This window comes from Micropterus dolomieu, linkage group LG10 (genome assembly GCF_021292245.1).
Source record: "Micropterus dolomieu isolate WLL.071019.BEF.003 ecotype Adirondacks linkage group LG10, ASM2129224v1, whole genome shotgun sequence".
In the NCBI taxonomy this organism is placed as follows: Eukaryota; Metazoa; Chordata; class Actinopteri; order Centrarchiformes; family Centrarchidae; genus Micropterus; species Micropterus dolomieu.
The window spans coordinates 26,950,830-26,971,203 of NC_060159.1; the positions used below are offsets into that span (position 1 = coordinate 26,950,830).

Below are 20,374 nucleotides of genomic sequence, written 5' to 3' on the forward strand. Positions count from 1 at the left end.
GAAAGACATGAGACCGAACAATGCAGAAGAGCTGAAGGCCGCTATTGAAGCATCCTGGTCTTCAATAACGCTGATAGCATCCATGCCACGCCGCACTGCGGCAGTGATTCATGCAAAACAGGCCCAAACCAAGTACTGAGTACATCTGCATGATTATACTTTTCAGAGGGCAGAGGACACTTCTGTATTTAAAATCCTTTTTTTAAAATTGATTTCATGGAATATTCTAATCATCTGAGATTTTGAATTTGGGGTTTTCATAAGCTGTACGCAATAATCATCAAAATTATATCAAATAAAAGCTTGAAATATCTCACTTTGCATGTAATGAGTCTATATAATATATTAGGTCCACCTTTTTTAAGGTGAATTACTGAAATAAATGAACTTTTGCACGAAATGTTAACTTTTCGAGTTTCACCTGTATGCCTGTAGGGAGCAGTGCGCAGCCATTGTACACTCTGGAGAACCTACCTAACATGTTTCTGAAGCAGGAAACCTACAAACTCCACACCTTTTACCAGACTTTCATAATATTTACAAAACAATCTTGAATAATATAAATAATAAAAATATAAATAATATAAATAATAAAAAATAATAAAACACATTTAGACATTTATTTTCTTCGTTCCCAAACTTGCTGTATATTTACTGAATAATCATCAGTCGTGTGTTTTTATTTTTATTTTTTCTATTTGGGTGAAACAGCGCCACCTACCGAAGCCTCGCGAGACTTACAACACGACCGGGCTGTCATCCGGGTAAGTCGGGTCAGCTGATGTCAACACGGAAGCAGTCTGGAGTCGTGAAGTTGTCGCCGCGCTGAGGAGCAGCTGGACGGTCGAAACGTCTCATTTCACCGATTAACGAGCCGGATCTCAGATGTTTTAACGTTTCTACGTGCCGTTAAAGCCCGAAGCTGGTCGTCTTTTATCTGTGAGTTCTGAGACGAGTCAATAACGGCTGATAAAACGGCCGTTTGGTCATTTTTTAATTTTTCCATTTGCTTCTGAAACAGACGACTTTAGTGAACTTTCTACAGGAGATGTCAGATATAAAATAAAAACACCTCATAGTGAATGTCGAGTCTGACAAAGAGTTAAGCCAGTCTAAAATAAGATGAGTGTTTCATTGATATTGTTGTCATTTTGTGCTCGTCTCTACCACAAAATGAGAGAACAGATAAAACCCAAAGGTCTCCTCCTGTTTTCTACTTAAATATGACTGCACTTCTTTATTCCTTGGTCTTCTTCACGAAATGTGTTCTTTTACATATTTGATGCACATTAATTATCATACAAGGCGCGACTTAAATTCAGTATTGATAACAAAAAAAGCCACAGAGCGACTGTAAAACTACAACACTTGCCCATTTATGCTAAATCAGTTGTTTTTGGATGCTTTAAATTAATACAATATTTTATCGTCCCCAAATATGTTGGTTTAATGTCACGTAAACATTTTATTCTCACTATGATCTGACACTAAAATGAAAATCATACATTTAGAATTATTATTATTATAAGTATTAGTTTTCCAGTCAGCTTAATGTGATATTTGAATCCATTAATTGTCTCGTTTTGTCCTCAGCCCACATGGAACAGCTGTAAAGTTGAAGTGTGGCTATTGATTTCTTTATAAACATACAGTTTCAATGGAAGAAAAGTACCAAACGTTCATCTCTAACACAGTCTCTGGTGTTTCCAGCAGGTAGCCCAGTCGGGCTGCAGGCAGCTGCTGACGATGGTGAAGGTGTTTCGCTGTCCGGCCCGTCATGGCTACGCCGTGGAAGTGTCCCCGTTCATCCCTAACAGAGTGGCCTGCGCTGCCTCGCAGTACTACGGCATAGCTGGTTAGTTTTGTGCCAGATGGTGACAAATAGAAATCTGAATGCAGGAGTGTGGAAACATGACACACTCAGATGGTTTGATGAGCATGACAATGATGTGAATTGGATGCTTTGAACTTCACATCAGGAAACCTCAACCCAACAACATGTCTGAATCTGACTCTAGTAACTGACTTGTCATCAAATCTGGATCTAATGAAAGAGCTGGTATTCAGCAGCTCATTTTCAGGTTCATAATCTTATTACATGGTTTAATTTTCAAAAAACTTACTGCACGTTGCTACAGCTCCTCTTTTCACCCTGTGTTGAAGGCTTCGTTTTAGCTATGGAGTGATGCATCTCGTCTCTAAATGATCTTTGTTGGGAGTTGCACATGCTCAGTTCCTAGTTAAGGACTAGTAGCCAATCAGAAGCAGAGAAGGGCGGGTCAGCGAGAAGCCGGTAAACAGCTCGGGTTCAGCTGTACGTGTTGCCGACCGGCTTGGCAACATGGACTGGAGCGAGAGTTTCAGAGTGGTGAGTTATTAATCTGTAACAAAAGGATCTGACATTTGTGAAAAAGAGTCCATCTTAACTGCGTTTGTGCACCAAGCCTCATCGATGTAAAACAGAGTCCACCTCCTCTCATCCTGCCGGAGTCTTGCGCTGACAGCTCAGAACATGGACCACCTGCCGGGTGCTTGATCCGGGATGTTGATTTGGCAGGTCTCTGTAACAATGTGGGCATAACGGTCTCTGAGTTCCGTTGTCTGGTCAACATGAGTCCCATTTTTGTCCAGACCGGCTCTTTTAGAGCAGATTTAAGTCCAAGCCGGGCGAGCGTGGCTCCTCTCCTGGCTGTCTTTCATCTCCTCTGAGCGATCACCGCGCCCGGTTGTTTGGGCCGGCTGGTGCTCTGCTTCTCTTTAATCCAAAAACCCAGTTATTTTTTACAATGACGCGTGTTTTGACAACAAAGCCGGAAAAAAACAGATGAAAAACAAAAGTTTGAAGGAGCTACCGGCTGCTGCTGCTCCTACAACCGCCTTTGGTTGCCATAGTTTCACTTAGGTGAATATCAGATCACATTTTATGACAAATCTATGCAGAAATCCAGGTAACTCCAAAGGGTTCACATACTTTTTCCTGCGACTGTACATTTACAGGTAATGAAAACTCGAAGACAACCTGAAACTGAAATGTGCAGCAGAAGATGTTGAGTGATAATTAAAAGCACTGATTTTTACACTTACATGAGCTACTTGATCAAAATACTGATCATCCCTGTGTGTAATTATGAAGTTTCTAAGCTCAAAATGTTGATTTGATATGCAGAAAGGTTTAAGTGGGAAATTCTCATGACATTAAATGGGATGCAGGAAGATTATTTATTATTTTTTTGAACCGCAAAAACACAAAGAACTTCAGCTCATTGTCGGGGACTTCCAGAAAGACGCTGTTGTTGCTGTTATATGTTGATTTTTCCTGTCCTTTGTCACCTACGTCTGTCAGTTATATATTGTTATACAGCATAATAAAAAGCACCTTGTGTGTAGGTGGTGGCACACTCCTGGTCCTGGATGAGACGGAGACAGGGGTTGCTCTGGTGAGAAGGTAAAGCTTCTTTCTTTCCGTCAGTTTATTTTGTTTAATTGTCATTTCCAGATCTTTTATTTAATAATTTTCTTAATCTCTTTGTCAGACGAGATGCTTTTAAGAAGCTTAATGTCTTTTATTTTTCATTGTTTTCGGTCTGACCTGCGCAGAATTACTTTCTTTTTGCTTCTTTGACCTGGTTTTACTGTTTTATATTCCACCTTACTTCTTCATCACGTTAGTTTAGAGCAGCCAAGGGCCAGAACACCTGAGCAAAAGTGGATTTCATTTTTTAATCAATGATTAACAATACAGGCAATTTAATAAACAGGTTAGTAAAATAGCCTTGCTAGCATCCGAGGACCTTTCTTTGTTTACGTCACCACATGAATCATCGTGGTAACACCAGGGGGCCCGTCCCCCAGTTTGAGAACCACTTGTTAGCGGTGTAGCGTAGAGTGATCATCTGCCATGATTTATTTTTAAATTTAGTTTCCGTGTATGTGAGTCAGTATAACTATACAGGTGGTGTGTGTGTGTGTGTGTGTGTCAGCTGGCAGTGGGGTGACGGTCTGTTCGACGTAGCGTGGAGTGAAGCCAACGAGCACCTCATGGTCGCCGGTGGCGGGGACGGAAGCCTGCAGCTGTGGGACACAGCCAATCACAACGCTCCGCTGAGAGTAGCCAAAGAACACACACAAGAGGTCAGACGCACACACACAAACACACATTCACAGAAGGGTTAAAGGGTTTTCAGAAGGATGGCGAACGTGTGTGTGTGTTCGGTGTGTGCGCAGGTGTACGCTGTAGACTGGAGTCAAACCAGAGGCGAGAACCTCATCGTCTCTGGATCGTGGGATCACACCGCTAAAGTGGTGAGATCTTTTTTTTTTTTTTGTCCTTCTTTCTTTTCCTTTTGAGTTTCTTTTCTCTCCTCTGACAGCGATGTGTTTTTGGTTTCTCCCCCCCCCCTCCAGTGGGACCCCACTCTCAGCCAATCGCTGACCACACTCAGGGGTCACGAAGGGGTCATCTACAGCACCATTTGGTCGCCTCACATCCCAGGATGCTTTGCCTCAGCCTCCGGTGAGCCCACACACAACACAGCAGGGAATGGATTTGTCTTTTAGTGAGAGATGGAAACAGTGAGACTGAGGAAAACACCGGCCCACCGGTCCGGTTGAACGATTTGCGGCGCGGCGGGGTGGAGCAGAGGTTACTCGCTCACTGCCCATAAATTACTTTATGTGGTTTGTACTTATCTGTTTTAGGGGCACATGCGAGAGCCCGGTAAAACTACAACACTTGCCCATTTATGCTAAATCAGTTGTTTTTGGATGCTTTAAATTAATACAATACTTAATTAATCGTCCCCAAATATGTTGGCTTAATGTCACCTAACATTTAATTTCACACTATGATCTGACACTGAAATGAAAGTCATACAAATGTTTTCATACATGTAGAATTATTCTTATTCTTATAAGTAGTAGTTTAGAAGTCAGGACACACGAACAAAGAAAGAACTAAAGGAAGAGAGAAATAAATGAATAGCGCAGTTTAATTTCATCGTTTTTATTGTTTATAGTTTTATCTTTCTTTTTTATTTCGTACCAAATTAAAATATGAAAAAGAAGCTTGTTGCTTTTTTTCCACCGCTGATTAAACTCTAAATTGTTCCTGAACATATTCTATATTTTATATATATCATATATTATATATTCATAGCTAGATAACAATTTGTTTTTACATTTAGCACCAAACAAACCACCACCCTTCCACAAACTCACCCCCACAGACAGAGACGCACGTGCCTGAGTTTTTGGTTCTTGCAAGATGGAAACCGTGAACTAAAACACGGAGCCTGACCAGCATGATCGTCGTGTTTAACTTTAATCCCTGTGTTGCTTCTCTCAGGCCAGTTTGATGAACCCTGGTTGGCACGGTGCTTTGTGTAATGTCGTCACAAGGTGGCGCTGTGGCCGTGTTATTGTGGCGATGCTCTGCTGTGTCTCTTGCTGGCTGTGGGGATTTTGAACTTCTAAGTTTGCTTCAGGTTGTTCAGAGTCACAAAGGAAACCGTTTTTTTTTTTAAGTAGTCTTGTTGTATTTGATGTTTAAAGAGGATGTTGATGTAAAAAAAAAAACCACCACGAGGAGCTGGTGGTGAAATGTGTGAGCTGCCTGGAGCTCTCAGCTTCCTCAATTTTCAAACAGAATAAATTCCAGCTTCACATTCACGGTGTTTTATGTAAAGACACACTGTGAATCACAGTAGGATGCTTCAGGGTTTCACACAGGGATGTCTTCAGCAGTGATCAGCCTTCCAGATGCTTCAGCTTCTCATCTTATTATTAGATTAGTCAGCAGGTGACGGCCCAAAAAGGACAAGGCTGTTGTTTTCTTCAGAGTCGGTAGTATTCATGTTCTTTAGGAACAGTGGGAAATATCTGAAAGGACGTTATGTGATCATTTAGTCTGATTATTGGAGTAAAACTTTGTAATTTGAGGAATATTGTGTCACTTTTTTTTTTTTTCAACAAATCAATCAAGTGTCCTGGTGGATGAGTCTTCATATTATATTACATATATTTTACACATCAGTGGGTGTAAATATTTAGTAACAGCTAATCTCTATGCCTTTTTAATTTTATTTATTGACAGGTAAATCTCCTCTTAGTAAAGGAGGCCTACTGGTGGTTATGATGCAGCTCCTCCTCTAGTGCCTCGCTCGTTCGAGGAAGTGAGTTTTAAAAATTGGCTTCATTCAGAAGACAATTAAGTCGTCAGTTTGTATCCAGAGGGAGAGCTGGGATTATCTTATCCGTTTCATGTGGGAGCGTACGCTAACTTTATCAGAGAGGTGGAGCTGGTGATGGATGTGCCTTTCGTCAGCTCTCTGTTCAGAATGTAGACCGGCTGGAGTCGAATCTGCAGCAGCTGCCTCCAGTTCAGTTCAGGATCAGCTTGCGAGGCGCACAAGTTGGCTAATGAGTTTCGGATTAATTGGTTTGCGAGAGCGAGCGGAAACCTCTGATGAGATTTTAGAACCAGGAAGTTGTTAGGCTCCTGTTGCTCCGTGGGAGTTATTCTGGGTTCAGTGATGTGACCTTTTAGGTTTCGTTTTCATATTCACACAGAACAGCTAAATAATGATTTAAAGAAAAAGCTGCACAGGTGAGATGAACGCGACGGGTTTACTGAAGTTGCAATATGTGGATCTGTGTTAGATGGTCAGTGTTTCCCACAGAATTAGATTCTATTTGTGGTGGCAGCTGTTTTTCAAATAGTAGAATTTATTATTTAATATTTAATTATACCGTTTAAATAAGGTGCCCCACTAAAAATATTTTAGATGCCAAGTACTGTGTGATAAACACTTGGGGGGGCACTGGTTTCATGTGAGAGCGGGGATGAAGAGGGGCTGAGCAAATCGATGTGTAGAGCCTCTCTGCAAAGAAACACAATTTTACCCATTTTAAATAGTAAAAAAGAAAATCAATACGTGGTCGTCAATGTTGATAATTGTGATGGGCCGCCAATAATAAATCAACGTATGGGAAACACTGATGGTCGTAGCTGCAGGAGAATAAAATTAAACATCAGCTCTGTTCTGAATAAATGTAAAATTATACATAATATGAAAAAATCCACGTGAAACTCGAGATAGAAACGTCATAGTTCCAGTCAGTTTTCTCCGCCTCCATGCTTTCGTGTCACTCTGTTCTTCTGCGGCGGTTGGCACGCCAGCTTAGAGGTGCATTACCACCACCACCACGTTGAACAGCAGTTACTTTTAGTGAAATTACTAAAACGCAGAAACGAGAGAAGGTTGATGCAGAAGAAGTAGAAGTAGTACAAGCCGGAAATATGTAGGAGGAAATGCGACTTGTAGCTCCCGCTGTGACAACAGAAGCCAAATCTCTACCGGTGGACGGTGGCTGTGTACATCAGTGGACACAGTCTAGGTTTGTTGTCTCGGGTGCTCCCTCCCGGCTTCCAAGCACCTCCTGATTGAGCCCGTTGATTCTACAAACAGATCAATAAGTCGACAGGGCGTAAATGAATGTGGAGGTTTCCATCTAGTTGATAACAACCTTTATGCTGCAGTGGGTCCAGATAGGTAAAATCTTCTCTGAGACATGTTTTAGTTCATTTAATAACCTTTTTTTTGTGGGGAGCAGCATCAGAATGATCCAATCACTTCAGAAATCATTTCATAGAACAAATGTTTGTATCCTGTTGGATAGAAAACTACTTCAGTAGTTGATTGAGTTTATTGACCTGTTCCCCCGAGACCTGGGAGAATCTTTCATTTCATACGGTGCCTTATTTTCCACTTGGCAGAACATGGAAATAATCATATCAAATAAAATGTTTAGTATGTTTATGGTCATGATAAATTAATTTACCAAGTACTTTTAAATTTAATCAGTCAATCCCAGAAAATAGTGACAAATGTATAAAACAGAGAAAAGCAGCACATCTTTTGAATTAGCAAACAGTTAATTGATCATTTAAATTGTCGATTGTCTCGCGTTGCAAATGCTGAGACTGTCAACACTTCACCCAGAGTCACGTTAGTGAAACACTTTGTTTTAAAGTTGTAAAAAATGTTGAGATTAATATATACAGAATAATGGACGTATGCGGGTTAACTAAAGATTTCTTTAAACTCGGAGTAATTTAATCGCCGAATTCAGAGGTCAGGTGTTATTTGTTGAGTTTCAGACCAGTGACATCAGATCTGTGATCAGATAAGTCCTGCGGTGGAGCTCTGGAGCTCTGCTAACCTCTGCAGCTAAATGATTTAACGAGCACTGACCTCTGCAATAAAACCATTACCGTGGACTGACGTCCATGTTGAGCAGTTACAGCTGCTTTGCTCCGTGTTCACATCTGATCTGATACATAAACCTGCCAACGGTCATTTCAGTTTGTTAAAAACACCCGCACACAGTGCTGCTTACTGTTGGTTTATTTTTATTTAATACTGTTTTGGTTTATCAGGTAAATACAGTTACAAGTTTATTTGCCCCAGTCCTTTAATATTGAGTCCCATCCCATAGTTATATTTACCTGAATGACACAGGCGCCCCGAAAATGAGTCAACTTGCAAATGATAAAAATAATAGATATAGCAGCAGAAGAAATCAGTATTGATTAAATATGTTTCAGACACGTCCTTATTTTACATGAGCTACTTGCTGCAAATACTGAAGGTCTGTGATCAGAACTATTAAGCTGATATGAGTTCATTCAGGCTCTTTATCACGGTTAGAGTTGTTGGACGTACAGAAACACTTTGCTCATATCCTACAGAGACTTCACAGAGTGGACGCTCTTCCCTTACAAAGGATCTTTGACAACACACAACCCCGACAACAGACATGTTTAATGTTGTTTAATGTAAATCTAATTGCTCACAGAATAAACCTTACTTAGTGACAGCTGATATGATCTACCGCTGCCGGCGATGTTTGTCCTTTTACCTGGTGAAAGCGCCGCTCAGCTGCTCTTCGCTAATGAGGAAGAGATGGGGGGGGAGATAACAGATTTGTTAGTGTGTATTTTGCAAAGCTGGGTCATTCGCAATCACAACATTTTCACTTCTGTAGCTGACGAAGAAGAAGAATGAAGAATCAACTTTATTGTCACAGACAATTATACACAGTACAACACATGCAAAATGTTATCCCATCCTTATTATACAGCAATGGGCAGCCAGTGTGCAGCGCCCGGGGAACCGTTGGGGGTTCAGGGCCTTGCACATTAGTCCGTGCTGGACTTGAATCCCTGCAGACTGAGCTAACGCTGCCTTGATGCAAGAATATACAAATATTTACATATTTAAGTCTCAAAAACGCTGAAAAATGATGGTAAAGGGGCACCCAAGGTGTAAAAAAGCGGTCTTGACCAGTGAGAATGTGTTGAGTCAGCACAACAGACCCGCCTAGTTTATCAGTTATGTAACGGGAAACGTTAACTCTGGAGGACTAGTTATAATAATGTATGTTCAGGATCTGCCCCTAAGCGCCCCTAATGCTGTGTGCATGTTTATGTTCAGTGTCTGTGTGTTTTACCAGAGAGCAAAGAGCCCATGAGCCAAATGATATTTTACAGTCACTGAACACACACATACACACAGTCCTTCTGTTCGTGTTGGTGTGTGTTTGTTTGTGTTTGCTCATTGATACCAGGTAGTGTCTGGTTAAATAATTGATAGCAGGTTGGGTTCACTGCCACACACACACACAAACACACACACACACACGTTGTTGTTCACTTCACTGAGCTTCAGTGGTCTGTGTTACGCCCTGGCCTCGGAAAAACGGCGAAATCTAACTTCCCTCTCTAAACCAAACGCATGCTCAGGTCCTCACCTCTGACTGATAATATAACGTAGGAAGCCTCTTCATCAATCTTCGGTGCTAAGTCGTATTTGAAGTGTCCCATATCAGTAATCTTGTATAAAAGTAAACCAGACTGCTGGTTGCAAAAAGAAGTTTGATTACATTGGAGTCGATGGCAAAATGAGGCTACTTCTCATCTGATTCATAACCTCAGTAAACACCTTCCTAATGAAACATTTTGTTTTAAACCTGTCAATCAAAGTTAGCGGATGCACCTTGCTAACTAAGCTAGCTAGCTCTACCCTGTGGTCCAAATATCATCGTGTCCGGTGGCTTGGTCGCGACGTCCAGCATGCCAAACAATGAGGCTTCAAAACGGTAGATGGCTACGTCCACTTCTTTTATACAGCATATGATCCAGACTCAGAAAAACACGAGTAAAGACGATATTAAAATAATAAAACATACCAACCTCTACGTCAGTGGTTTCCAACCTTTTCCGTGTGTTACTCTGCATGTACTCCAGATGTCTTGTCACTGCTCAACCACAGAGTGATGTTCCCTTCTCAGATTGTTTAATTTCTGCCTGATGAGGCAGACCTGTCCAGAAAGTCTTGAGTCCAACGACTGAAAGCCTAAAGCCACGCAAGCGACTGTTTGAGTTCATTGTAAGAAAACCAAATTGCTCCATCCACATTACCACGTTTTCATTTTAAAACGCACACCTTTTGCTACGTTTCCACCTCCCGTCCAGGCTAAAACGGCGAATCGGAACACCTAAAATGAGAAGGAGAAGTTAGAAAACGCTGTTGACCCTGTTTTAGTGCGGCCAGGCGATGACGCTCACGTTTGGCTTCCTGATTGGCTCTTATCAGTCATACAAAGCTGAAACAAGATGCTACTGACAGAGTTTAGTTTTTTATTAAAATATTATTATTAAACATCTGCACCGTGCATGTGACCGTATTACTTTTATTCATTCAGCTTTTTATCCAAAGCGACTTAAAATTGCTATACATGTCAGAGGTCGCACGCCTCTGGAGCTACGAGGGGTTAAGTGTCTTACTGTATTAAAATGTTTATGTTGTGAGCATTAAAATGTTTAGACGTATGTTTGTAGAGAGTGAGAATATGTAAAACCACTTTTTATGATATCGTACCTACTTTTCTCTGTTTGTCCTGAGGGGAACGTGAATGTCTGAACCATATTTCATGGCGGTCCAACAGTTGTTAATGAGCTATTTCACTAAAAAAAACAATAATGTCAACTCAGTGGTGCGAGAGGAAGGATCACGGGGTCTTCCTCTCGCGTCCTCTTCCTGTCCTGTCAATCATTTGCAAACCACTACGCTATATCACCCAGGGCCGCTGATAGATATTAGATAATTTAATTTACAATATCTTTAAGACATAGAGGTGGCTGGCCTCTTATCCCCAGAGGCCTCAGTGAACCAATCACAGCTACCTTCAGCAAAGAATTAAAGAGAGAGCCAAAATGATGCACAAACAGAGAAAAGAAGGGAGGTAAAGAAGAACAAAATGTGTCTTTAAGTTGCTGTCACATTCACACACAGGGACAGGAAAGGCTCTTTGTAGGGCTGGTGTTGATAGAGGGGTCCTGTCTCATAGCAGACCGGTGCTGCTGGAGGCCCGGTCAGGGCTGTAATGAGAAGACGAGCAACGATCAATAGATGGGTATAGAGAAAGAAATAGGGAAGCCTTCTGCAACAACACAACTTCTTTCTGAATTATTAGAGCTGGGAGGGGGGGGGGGTTTCTTGACACGCTCTGTCGCCTCTTGTGTTCATAATTAATACATAATAATTAATACATGTCCAAATTTCACTTCTCTTACTTGTGATAAACCAGACAAATACTACTTCTACTTCTTCTCGTAAGTATTCAACGTAGTGACGAAACGCGCTCTGTAGAGCAGTTTGTCCGTTTGGGTTACTGTAGAAACATGGCGGTACAACATGGTGACGCCCATGTAAGAGGAGACGCGGTGTATGTAGATAGAAGTGTCTCATTTTAAGGTAATAAAAACATAACGGTTCATTATGTACACAAAATAAAACATTGGGTTAACAAAAAAAATATGTTAACGTTTTCCACTAGAGTGTTTAAGTTAAGACTGCTGGCAGAATTACATTAATTCAAAGCAATGTTTTGATTATGGTGAATTACCTTTTAGGCCACAATAAAACACATTTCTAAGTAACATTAAGTTAATAATTAAGCTGATCCTCACAAGAGTTAAGTTGTGTGTATCTTTAGTGTTTGGGGTGGTGATGGCGCATAGATAAGATGCTTGCCTTTGGTGTGGGAGACCTGGGTTCGATTCCCACTGTGAGACATCCACCATTGTGTTCAAGACACTTAACCCCTCGTTGCTCCAGACGTGAGACCTCTGACATGTATATAAAAGCATCTGAATCATCTGAATCATAGCCAGCTAACTGGCTAACGTAGCTACTTGTAGTTTATAAACGTAGCTAGCCTACATGCTAACCGGAGCGATGGCTAATGGGTGATCCCATATTAAGTTAGCTTGCATTTAAGCCTACTCAATCAGTGACAGGCTACAGCTACTAGCTAACTTTAACTCAGCACACACACTGTACTATCAACAGGGCTTCCAGATTTCGGTATTCGGTTACAGTAGGCTATCACCAGCAGAATCCTAAGAGAATGCAAATGTGTCCAATTAAGCATAAAATTACTTACCGTTCAACACATTACGCTTCAATGAGTTTCAGCTGAGGCCCTGTGGTCACTCGTCTGGCCTTGAACATGCCCGCACATGCAAGAGAGGGAAACTGTGGGCCGTTTACACGTCAACAAATTGTATTTTACGTTAACAGAACTTAAAATTAATTAATTTTTGATTAACTTAAAATGTTAAAGTCATGATAGTATATTGAATCAATAGGCATAATTTGTGTGTCATCCAAGCTCAATAAAATAACAATTACAAGTAAAAAGTCTAACAGTATCTAAGAACTAGATTTTTTATTTTACAACAATATATATATTTAAGTAATGACTAAAGGTCCCCTGAATTAGTTTTTAGAGTTTAAGGTCTTTATACACCACTGAAAACATAGTTATGGATATTATATCGCATTTCTGTCAATATGTCCAACTGAACCTGAGTATAATAAGGAAAATGTATTCAAAGTATTTAAAGTAAAGGTACTCAATGCAGAAAGAAAAACATATTGTGTATTTTATTATTATTAATAATAATGCATTAATGTAAAAGCAGGATTTTACTCTTGTAGCTGTTTGAGGTTAACTATTTGGTATCAAACTGCAATTAATGATTATTTTCATTTTAGATTATTCCGCTGATTATTTTCTCCGTTAATCGATTGTGAAAATTCTGAAAATAGTGAGAAATGTTGCCAGAGTGACACCTTCACAATGCTTGTTTTGAAACGCAGCAGATCTTCACATTACTTAAAAATTACTTAAACAATCATCAAAATGACTTGCCAGTCAAGTCATGTAATAGCGAGGGAGTTTCATTTATAACAAAACATCAACATTTTTCATTCTCTTCATAAGTTTTGTATGTAAAAAAACTTACATTGTAGAGTAAGTAGTAGCTGAAGCGGTCAGATAAATGTAGATATGGACGTTATATTGCATTTCTGTCATTAAATATTACACACTGGACCTTTAAGCTGTGATAACTTGCTAACATTTAGATGTTCGGGTCTACTGGTTATTTACTGTAAATGTCTTTCTTTTAGGACAGGTTTTCGTTTCTTCCGCTAAATTCTACAAGTGGCATCAGTGAGCATTAAGCATTTCCTGCTGACTGGTGCAACGTTACTGTATTTTCTGATTCTAACACCGCATATATCAACACATTCCTACCAAAATGGAAAGGTTTTAAGTCTTTAATAACACAATGAAAATATATTTTGTACAGCCCACAGAGCTTTTTCATGGCAGATATCTAAACATGAACACAATTATTAATCCCTTTAAAAGTGGGCGCATCTCATTTAGTGTTGCCAGCATCAGGTCCCTGTTTATGTGCTTAATGGAACTGAGCCAACGTTAATGTTATTAGATCCACCTCAGCTTTTCATGCCAACACAAGTAAAAATATCTGATAGAAACAGTCTGTACATTTTGTGGTGGTATTTAGGTGATTCTCTCAGCTAAAGCTTTTGAGCAAGAAGCCTGGTGCTCTAGAGACAAACGATCTGAGTGAGGCGAGCTTGAGCCGTTTGATTCAAGCAGTTTGTGTTGTTTTGAGTCTTCACACATTGTAGTGTCAGGCTTATAAATGCTTATTTAAATATTTTCTTTCAAACTTCTTTGAGAACGGGGACGCCATCTCGTTGCACAAAAGCATGAAGAACAAGCGTGGATGAGATTGACGCAGCTGTGCGGATTTTTGTACGTCGACTTAAAGAAATGACGACGCTTCGTTGTTAAAAAACGTTAAGTGCTCCTGTCAGCCTCGACCGCAGCTTCTGTGCTGACTGAACGCGATGGCGCCGGTGTTCGATTCTGCGAATGACCCACAATCTGTTTCCACGCCCATAAATCTATGCAACCTTGCTGTCGGGCTTGCCGTCGACACTGGAGCAATTGTTTTTTCATTTCGCCTTTTCACCTGTAAGCATGTAAATTATCTTTAAACAAATGTAAATTAGGCAACTCGTTGTGCGTACTGTATGTTGTGGTTAGGGGGTCAGCGCGCATTAATATACTCCGCTATAGATCTCTCGACAAGACGACATAAATCCACAGACCACCGTAACATCAGCACAATTGACCCTTCGTGAAGCCACACCCCCCTTACTTTTTCTTGCCAAGTCCGACAAGCTGTCCGATCTGTCGGACTTAGCGTGGCGCTTCCATTGTCTGTAACTGCACTCCCTGGAGAAATACTGTCTAATTTTTGGAAAAACGAAAAAAGCGATCTCAGAAAGAACCAGACAGACAGGTTTGCATTCTGTATTTGAAGGTTTTATTCAAACGGACTCAAACCGACGTGACAGAAATAAAGATAGAAGCTAAAGCCCACCGATCCCAGAGTAAAAGTGTTGTTGCCGATGGATTATGTGTTTGGTAGGCGTATGTCTTATATCCTTGTTTATATTTGGAAAACAGACTATAGCCTATAATTAACACGACTTACTGCTAAGTTATATATAAAATTAACACATGATCTCTTTTGCAATTATCCTTATGACTCTACATTAATGTACTTGCTGTGTACCAACCAATCCAGTCCTTTTTACCTCTTAAAATACCTTTAAATGGCCAATGCAACCCATAATATGCAGTATTCTACTTGTCAGAAAGTGACTGCTGCCTATACTTATTGACTGAAAGGTAGTTTCTGCCTCAAAATGACTTTATTTAATTCAGAAGAGTTATATTTGACAGAATATAATAATACAGAAATTGTCCCCCTTTTTTATTTCATATAAAATAATAATAATAATATATTTTCATGACATTTTGACCAACAAACCAAAAATGTCGCCGGTTTTCATTTTAGAAATCTGGCCCCCCTTACATTAGGAACAGTCCACAGCCTTCAGGGAAAATGAGTAGTTGTAGTGATAGTAGTGAGACTCCTGTATGTCTCTTTAAAGATGTTCAGTCTGTCTGACAGATGAATTACAGGGTGTAATGGTGTGAAGTGGGTCCCAGTGGTGTTGCTTAGTGACGCTGACTGGGTGATATGGAAAGGAAATCAACCTTTCACTAGTCGTTTTGAAATGACTTGTTCCCTGAAATGTCAGCCATCTCAGTGGAGCTGCCCTGTAAGCCCACAGAGGTCTGCGGGTTTTACTGAAATGATAAAAGTGAAGCCAGGCGGGGCTGCAAAGAACTTGCTGCTCACTCGGAGCCTCCCCAGATAAAGGTTAGAAATTAAGGCTGATGCCTGTAACACAGATTGCACGTTCTCTCTGCTGGACAACCGTCAAGATGAGGTTGTTTTCTTGATATTCACTTACGTTTAATGGATTAAAGGAGATCTATTACGCTTTCCCACATTTTATCTTATCTTATCTGTAATGTTACAATGTTGGGTGTTCATGTTAAACACGGCCAAAGCTTCAAATAATGAGGTTAAAGTATTTAAAAGAAATCTGAGCAAAAAGTGGGCTTTGAGAGGGGGGGGCCTTAAAGAGACAGGAGCATCTACAGCTTGTTTCTGACAGAGGCTGAAATGAAGGCCTACAAGAAGAGCCAGTATAAGACAGAAATTATTTTTTTTTTTACTTTTTAATCATGCAAAGCTGCCATACAGGAGTCACAGAACTACAATTCAGGACTGGAAAAGCAGTTTAATAGGTCTCTTTTTAAAAAATGCATTGTGCAGACAGTCCTTTTAAATAAATGAGTTTCTCTTATCCAGCTACTTGACATGTACATTATGTGAGAACGTCTCCTCTGTTTGTCAGCTCCAGGGGGCCTCCTGCTGTTTTGCATAACTGTAAGAGCCTGCAGGCTCAGTAGCCCACGAGAGTTTTTTTATCATACAAACATCACGCGTTAAAGGTAAACATAGCAATGTTGCTCACAAAACCCATAATAAGTATGAACTGTGACGGCGGCGGTGTGTTTTTCTGCTGGGTCTTAGGGATGAATGGGTGATAATAAGTTGTCAAACATCGCTAGCTAGCATTAGCTTACGGTGGAGAATTGCCGCCTTATCTCCCTGTGGAGGCTTCCCCTCTGGTGGCATTTTTGCAGCTAGCATGAGAGGCTACTGCCACCGCTTGCTTTGAAGAGAAAGTGAGAGAGAGAGAGAGAGAAAGACGGAGATATGGGGGCAGATGGCGTCTCATTATGATAAGCTTATCAGGGTTTCCCATGCTCGTCGCTGCCTCCCCTCCCCACATCTTCTCACGTTTCTCCTCCTCTTCTTCTCTCTCCTCTCATCCCTCTCTTCTCTCCATCCCCCACTTTGGTTCAGTGCCACACCGGATCCCCACCTCCAGCGTCGGGAGGAGAGAAGAGTGTGTGTTTGTGTGTTGTTGTTGAGCCTCGAACTGCCCTCCAGATCTCCTCCAGTGTCATTTGTGTTATCAGCCAGAGTTGCTCTCAGCTTCCCCAGAAATCAGAGCTTCAGCAAACAACGACTCTTACCAGATTTTTTCTCCAATCCTGCAGCTCTGTTGGAACTAACAACAAATGAGCAACACTTAAATTACTTCAAATGCTGCTGTGTGTCGTAGATTCTATGCTCCAATTCATTGATGTTTTCATACATGTTCTGAAATCATTTTTAAAAAGCAGTATGTATGTGAAAGTGCACAGAACATAATGGCAAATTAAAACAGAAAATTATAGTTATTAAGACTGGCCCGCACTCTCACGCTCACAAATGAATTCAGATTGAAACCATGTAAGACAGGTCGAGAGACGTGATTCAAGGTTTCAAGACTAGTGGAACCAGAGATACAGTCGTGAGGGCTGAACTACTGATGGCATTCAGATAAAACTTTTCACATATGTTGCTGTCAAAATGACTAGTTGGTACAAAAAGTTTTGAATCCGTGCAGAAGATGCTTCAGCAGGCTGCCGCAACATATTCCTTTAGGGTGACTGCGCCCGTCAAAATGACGTCCACAGAAAGTGCTTCTTGTTGCAGGCTACAGGTTGCTTCTCATGTCTCTTAATCACGTCCACGTTTCCCTCACTTGCGTCTTAGTCCCGCCCACCGGGGATTCATGAAGAGACGCAAAGGAAACCAAGCCAGGAGAGAAGGGACAAGGAAATATGTTTTTAGAGACATGAGACGTCCTTCCCTCCAAAGCGTCACGTGAAGGGAACTCTGTTTCTGATGACGGCGGCTGTAGAAATGCACACACGTGCGCTGTGTTGGTACTAATAAAGTCTCACAGTTATCAGTGCAGAGCAGCTCGATTCTCTGTTACCTGTTTAACAAACATCTGCACATGAATAATTACAGGTTACTGTATGTCCTGCTCAGAAGCACAGGATCATTTCTACTGGCACAGTGCTGATATTATCTGTATATTTATATTTATTGATTCTGATTGTAAATTTGTTTTTTAATAACCCAGAATATGATTATGGTCCTTGGATTTATTAGCTTAAATGTTTCAGGGAAATAATGTACCTCGTATCAAAGTCGAAGCTCAGTTTTAGGCGTGATCGGCGTCATCGATCACTGCGATCCATGATATCAATCCAATGATCTTTTTTTTTTAGCACAGCAGGGCTTTCATTTACACTTTCATCAGCTGATTTTACTCACAGAGCCACCAGCTGCTTCCATGAGATGCAGTAGGTGAGATGGCTGGATGTGCTGCTTTATTTTCCTTTGCTCGCTGCATTAGAGACTTTAGTGCAGTTTAGTGACTTGTCCGACTCCTTAGGCTATGTTTTTATTATGTTTTATTTTTGTCTATTTGGACTAAACACAGGAACGAGCAGCCTCACATGTGACTGAATAGAAATGACGATAAATGATGTAAAACGTGTTTCTTGCTGACAGACTCTCTCTGACTTTAATTGTCTCCATAATAAAAGTTGATGGGAGAAATTTGATCTGTCTAATAAATGAAGAAAGTTGTGTGTGGGGCTTATGTGTTGTTCAGACCTACAATGAACTCAGATATCAGATCAGTCCGGTCAGCTGCAGCGTCCAATCAACATAACAGCTACCCAGTAAGGGGGCGTGTCGGTCAGTAAAAGACTTCCGCGAGAGAATCCTCTCAGAGATCCTCGCTCCTCGGAGCGCAAGAAAGAGCTTCGGGACGGCCTGCAAGATAGTGGAGCGGAACAACTTCCGGTTCAAGTGAGGAGCGAGGAGCTGAGTTGTTGCAGGAAGACGCTGCTGGACAGGATTAATCTGCTGGCCAGTACACACAAGGTTTTTAAAACATATGGCCAAATAATTAGTGCACATTTGGATTTATTTTTTCCATAAAACCTTACATGTAGATCGCTTCTAGTCATATTGAGTGATTTACAGTTTGTAGGAGCCAGTTGGCGCTCTCTGCATAAATGGGAACCAATCATCGGTTCCTCAGGCGCACTCGGAAGCACAGACAGTTTTTGACCACACGCTGGGCGATATGGCCAAAAATGTTATCCCGATAAAAACATTTCACATCATTCGATATCGATAATTATCACGATAAATGTCAAATCATTATTTATTTCAAATTTAAAGGCTGATTTTTGTACCTGAAGGTGAAAAACCATATTAATTGTGTGGATAAACTATTTTTTATGGTCAGAAAGTGACAAACACTTGATGCCAAACAGTGGACCACTTCACAAATCTGATAAAATCTCTTTTCAAAAAATATGAGTACATTGTCTTTCCTTAACAAAATAAATATCTTAATAGAAAAATTTAGTATTAGTTAGTTTGTGATTCAGATTAATTGAATCTAATTAGATCCATATCTAATTATATTGCTATAATAATCTACGCACACATGCCACAAAAACCTACCGCACTATATGCAGCCACACATAGATGCTAAAGATTGAATGGAGAAACGATGGAAATTGATGTAAATAAATGAAACCTACGGTTATAACGGTAAATATGACTTCGACTTTCATTGATTAAACAAGGTAAAAGTACTTCAGTTACTCAACCAGGGGTACAGCACATTAAGGGCTTAGCCTCTACGCAGGAAAATACAATTAATTATAAAAGGCGAAGTCAACCAATCACTTCACGCCTTTCACTCTGTGACTGCATTAGAAGGACAACGACTGATAAACATGACTCGCTTCTCTACTGAAAAGCTTCAGGATGTGTTAAAGTACTAACTTATCTGTCATATGATCATCTTGTCATTCAAAACGAATCACCACTGAAGTTAATTTACTTTCTGTGATTAAAAACAGCTTCTTCTGTGTAACTCCGTGAAAGAGTGACGTATTCCCCTGATATTTCACGCTTCTGGTAAATACTGCGTTCTGTACGTGCCAATGTGGCAAATCAGACTAGTGTGGGCTCGGAGAAAATTGCTATGTCACTAGTTTTATTTGTCGTGCTTCTCCCCTACTGCACAGATTCCAAAACCATTTCAACCCATAAATATGTCAATACAGTGGGGTAAATAAGTTTTTGACCCCTTGCTGATTTTGCAGGTTTGCCCACTTACAAAGAATGCAACGGTCTATAATTTTAATCATATGTACATTCTAACAGTGAAAGACAGAATCCCAAAGAAAATTCCAGAAAATCACATCATATGAATTTATAAAAATTGATAACCATCTGATGAGGAAAAACAAGTATTTGACCCCCTGGACAAACAGCATGTTAATATTTTGTAGAAAAGCCATTATTGGCCAGCACAGATGTCAAACGGTTTTTATAGTTGGTGACAAGGTTTGTGCACATTTCGGCAGGGATGTTGGCCCACTCCTCCCTGCAGACAGCCTCCAAATCATTCAGGTTCCGAGGCTGTCGCCTGGCAACTCGAATTTTAAGCTCCCTCCAAAGATTTTCAATTGGATTCAGGTCTGGAGACTGGCTAGGCCACTCCAGAACCTTGATGTGCTTCTTCTTCAGCCACTCTTTTGTTGCTTTGGCGGTGTGCTTAGGGTCGTTGTC

The 20,374-nt window shown here is 40.6% G+C and overlaps 1 protein-coding gene across 2 annotated transcripts; it reads left to right on the forward strand.

The window, feature by feature from the left end:
• The first annotated feature begins 769 nt into the window (after positions 1 to 769).
• LOC123977845 (peroxisomal targeting signal 2 receptor-like) lies at positions 770 to 16,821 on the forward strand. 2 transcript variants are annotated; one of them, XM_046060838.1, is made up of 7 exons: positions 770 to 939; positions 1,714 to 1,855; positions 3,388 to 3,445; positions 3,981 to 4,131; positions 4,225 to 4,302; positions 4,405 to 4,513; positions 16,739 to 16,821. In XM_046060838.1, exons 2-7 carry the CDS (start codon positions 1,747 to 1,749, stop codon positions 16,804 to 16,806), a joined length of 573 nt encoding a protein of 190 aa, XP_045916794.1. In that variant the 5' UTR covers positions 770 to 939; positions 1,714 to 1,746; the 3' UTR covers positions 16,807 to 16,821. The 2 variants fall into 2 exon arrangements, with proteins under 2 accessions (XP_045916794.1, XP_045916793.1); XM_046060837.1 differs by having other exon boundaries at positions 772 to 939; positions 1,711 to 1,855.
• The last annotated feature ends 3,553 nt before the right edge of the window (positions 16,822 to 20,374 follow it).

Coding starts and splice junctions, on each gene's coding strand:
- LOC123977845 (XM_046060838.1), top strand. CDS start 1,747: ATGGTGAAGGTGTTTCGCTGTCCGGCCCGTCATGGCTACGCCGTGGAA. Junction 1,856..3,387: donor GCAGTACTACGGCATAGCTG/GTTAGTTTTGTG, acceptor CCTTGTGTGTAG/GTGGTGGCACACTCCTGGTC. Junction 4,303..4,404: donor GGGATCACACCGCTAAAGTG/GTGAGATCTTTT, acceptor CCCCCCCTCCAG/TGGGACCCCACTCTCAGCCA.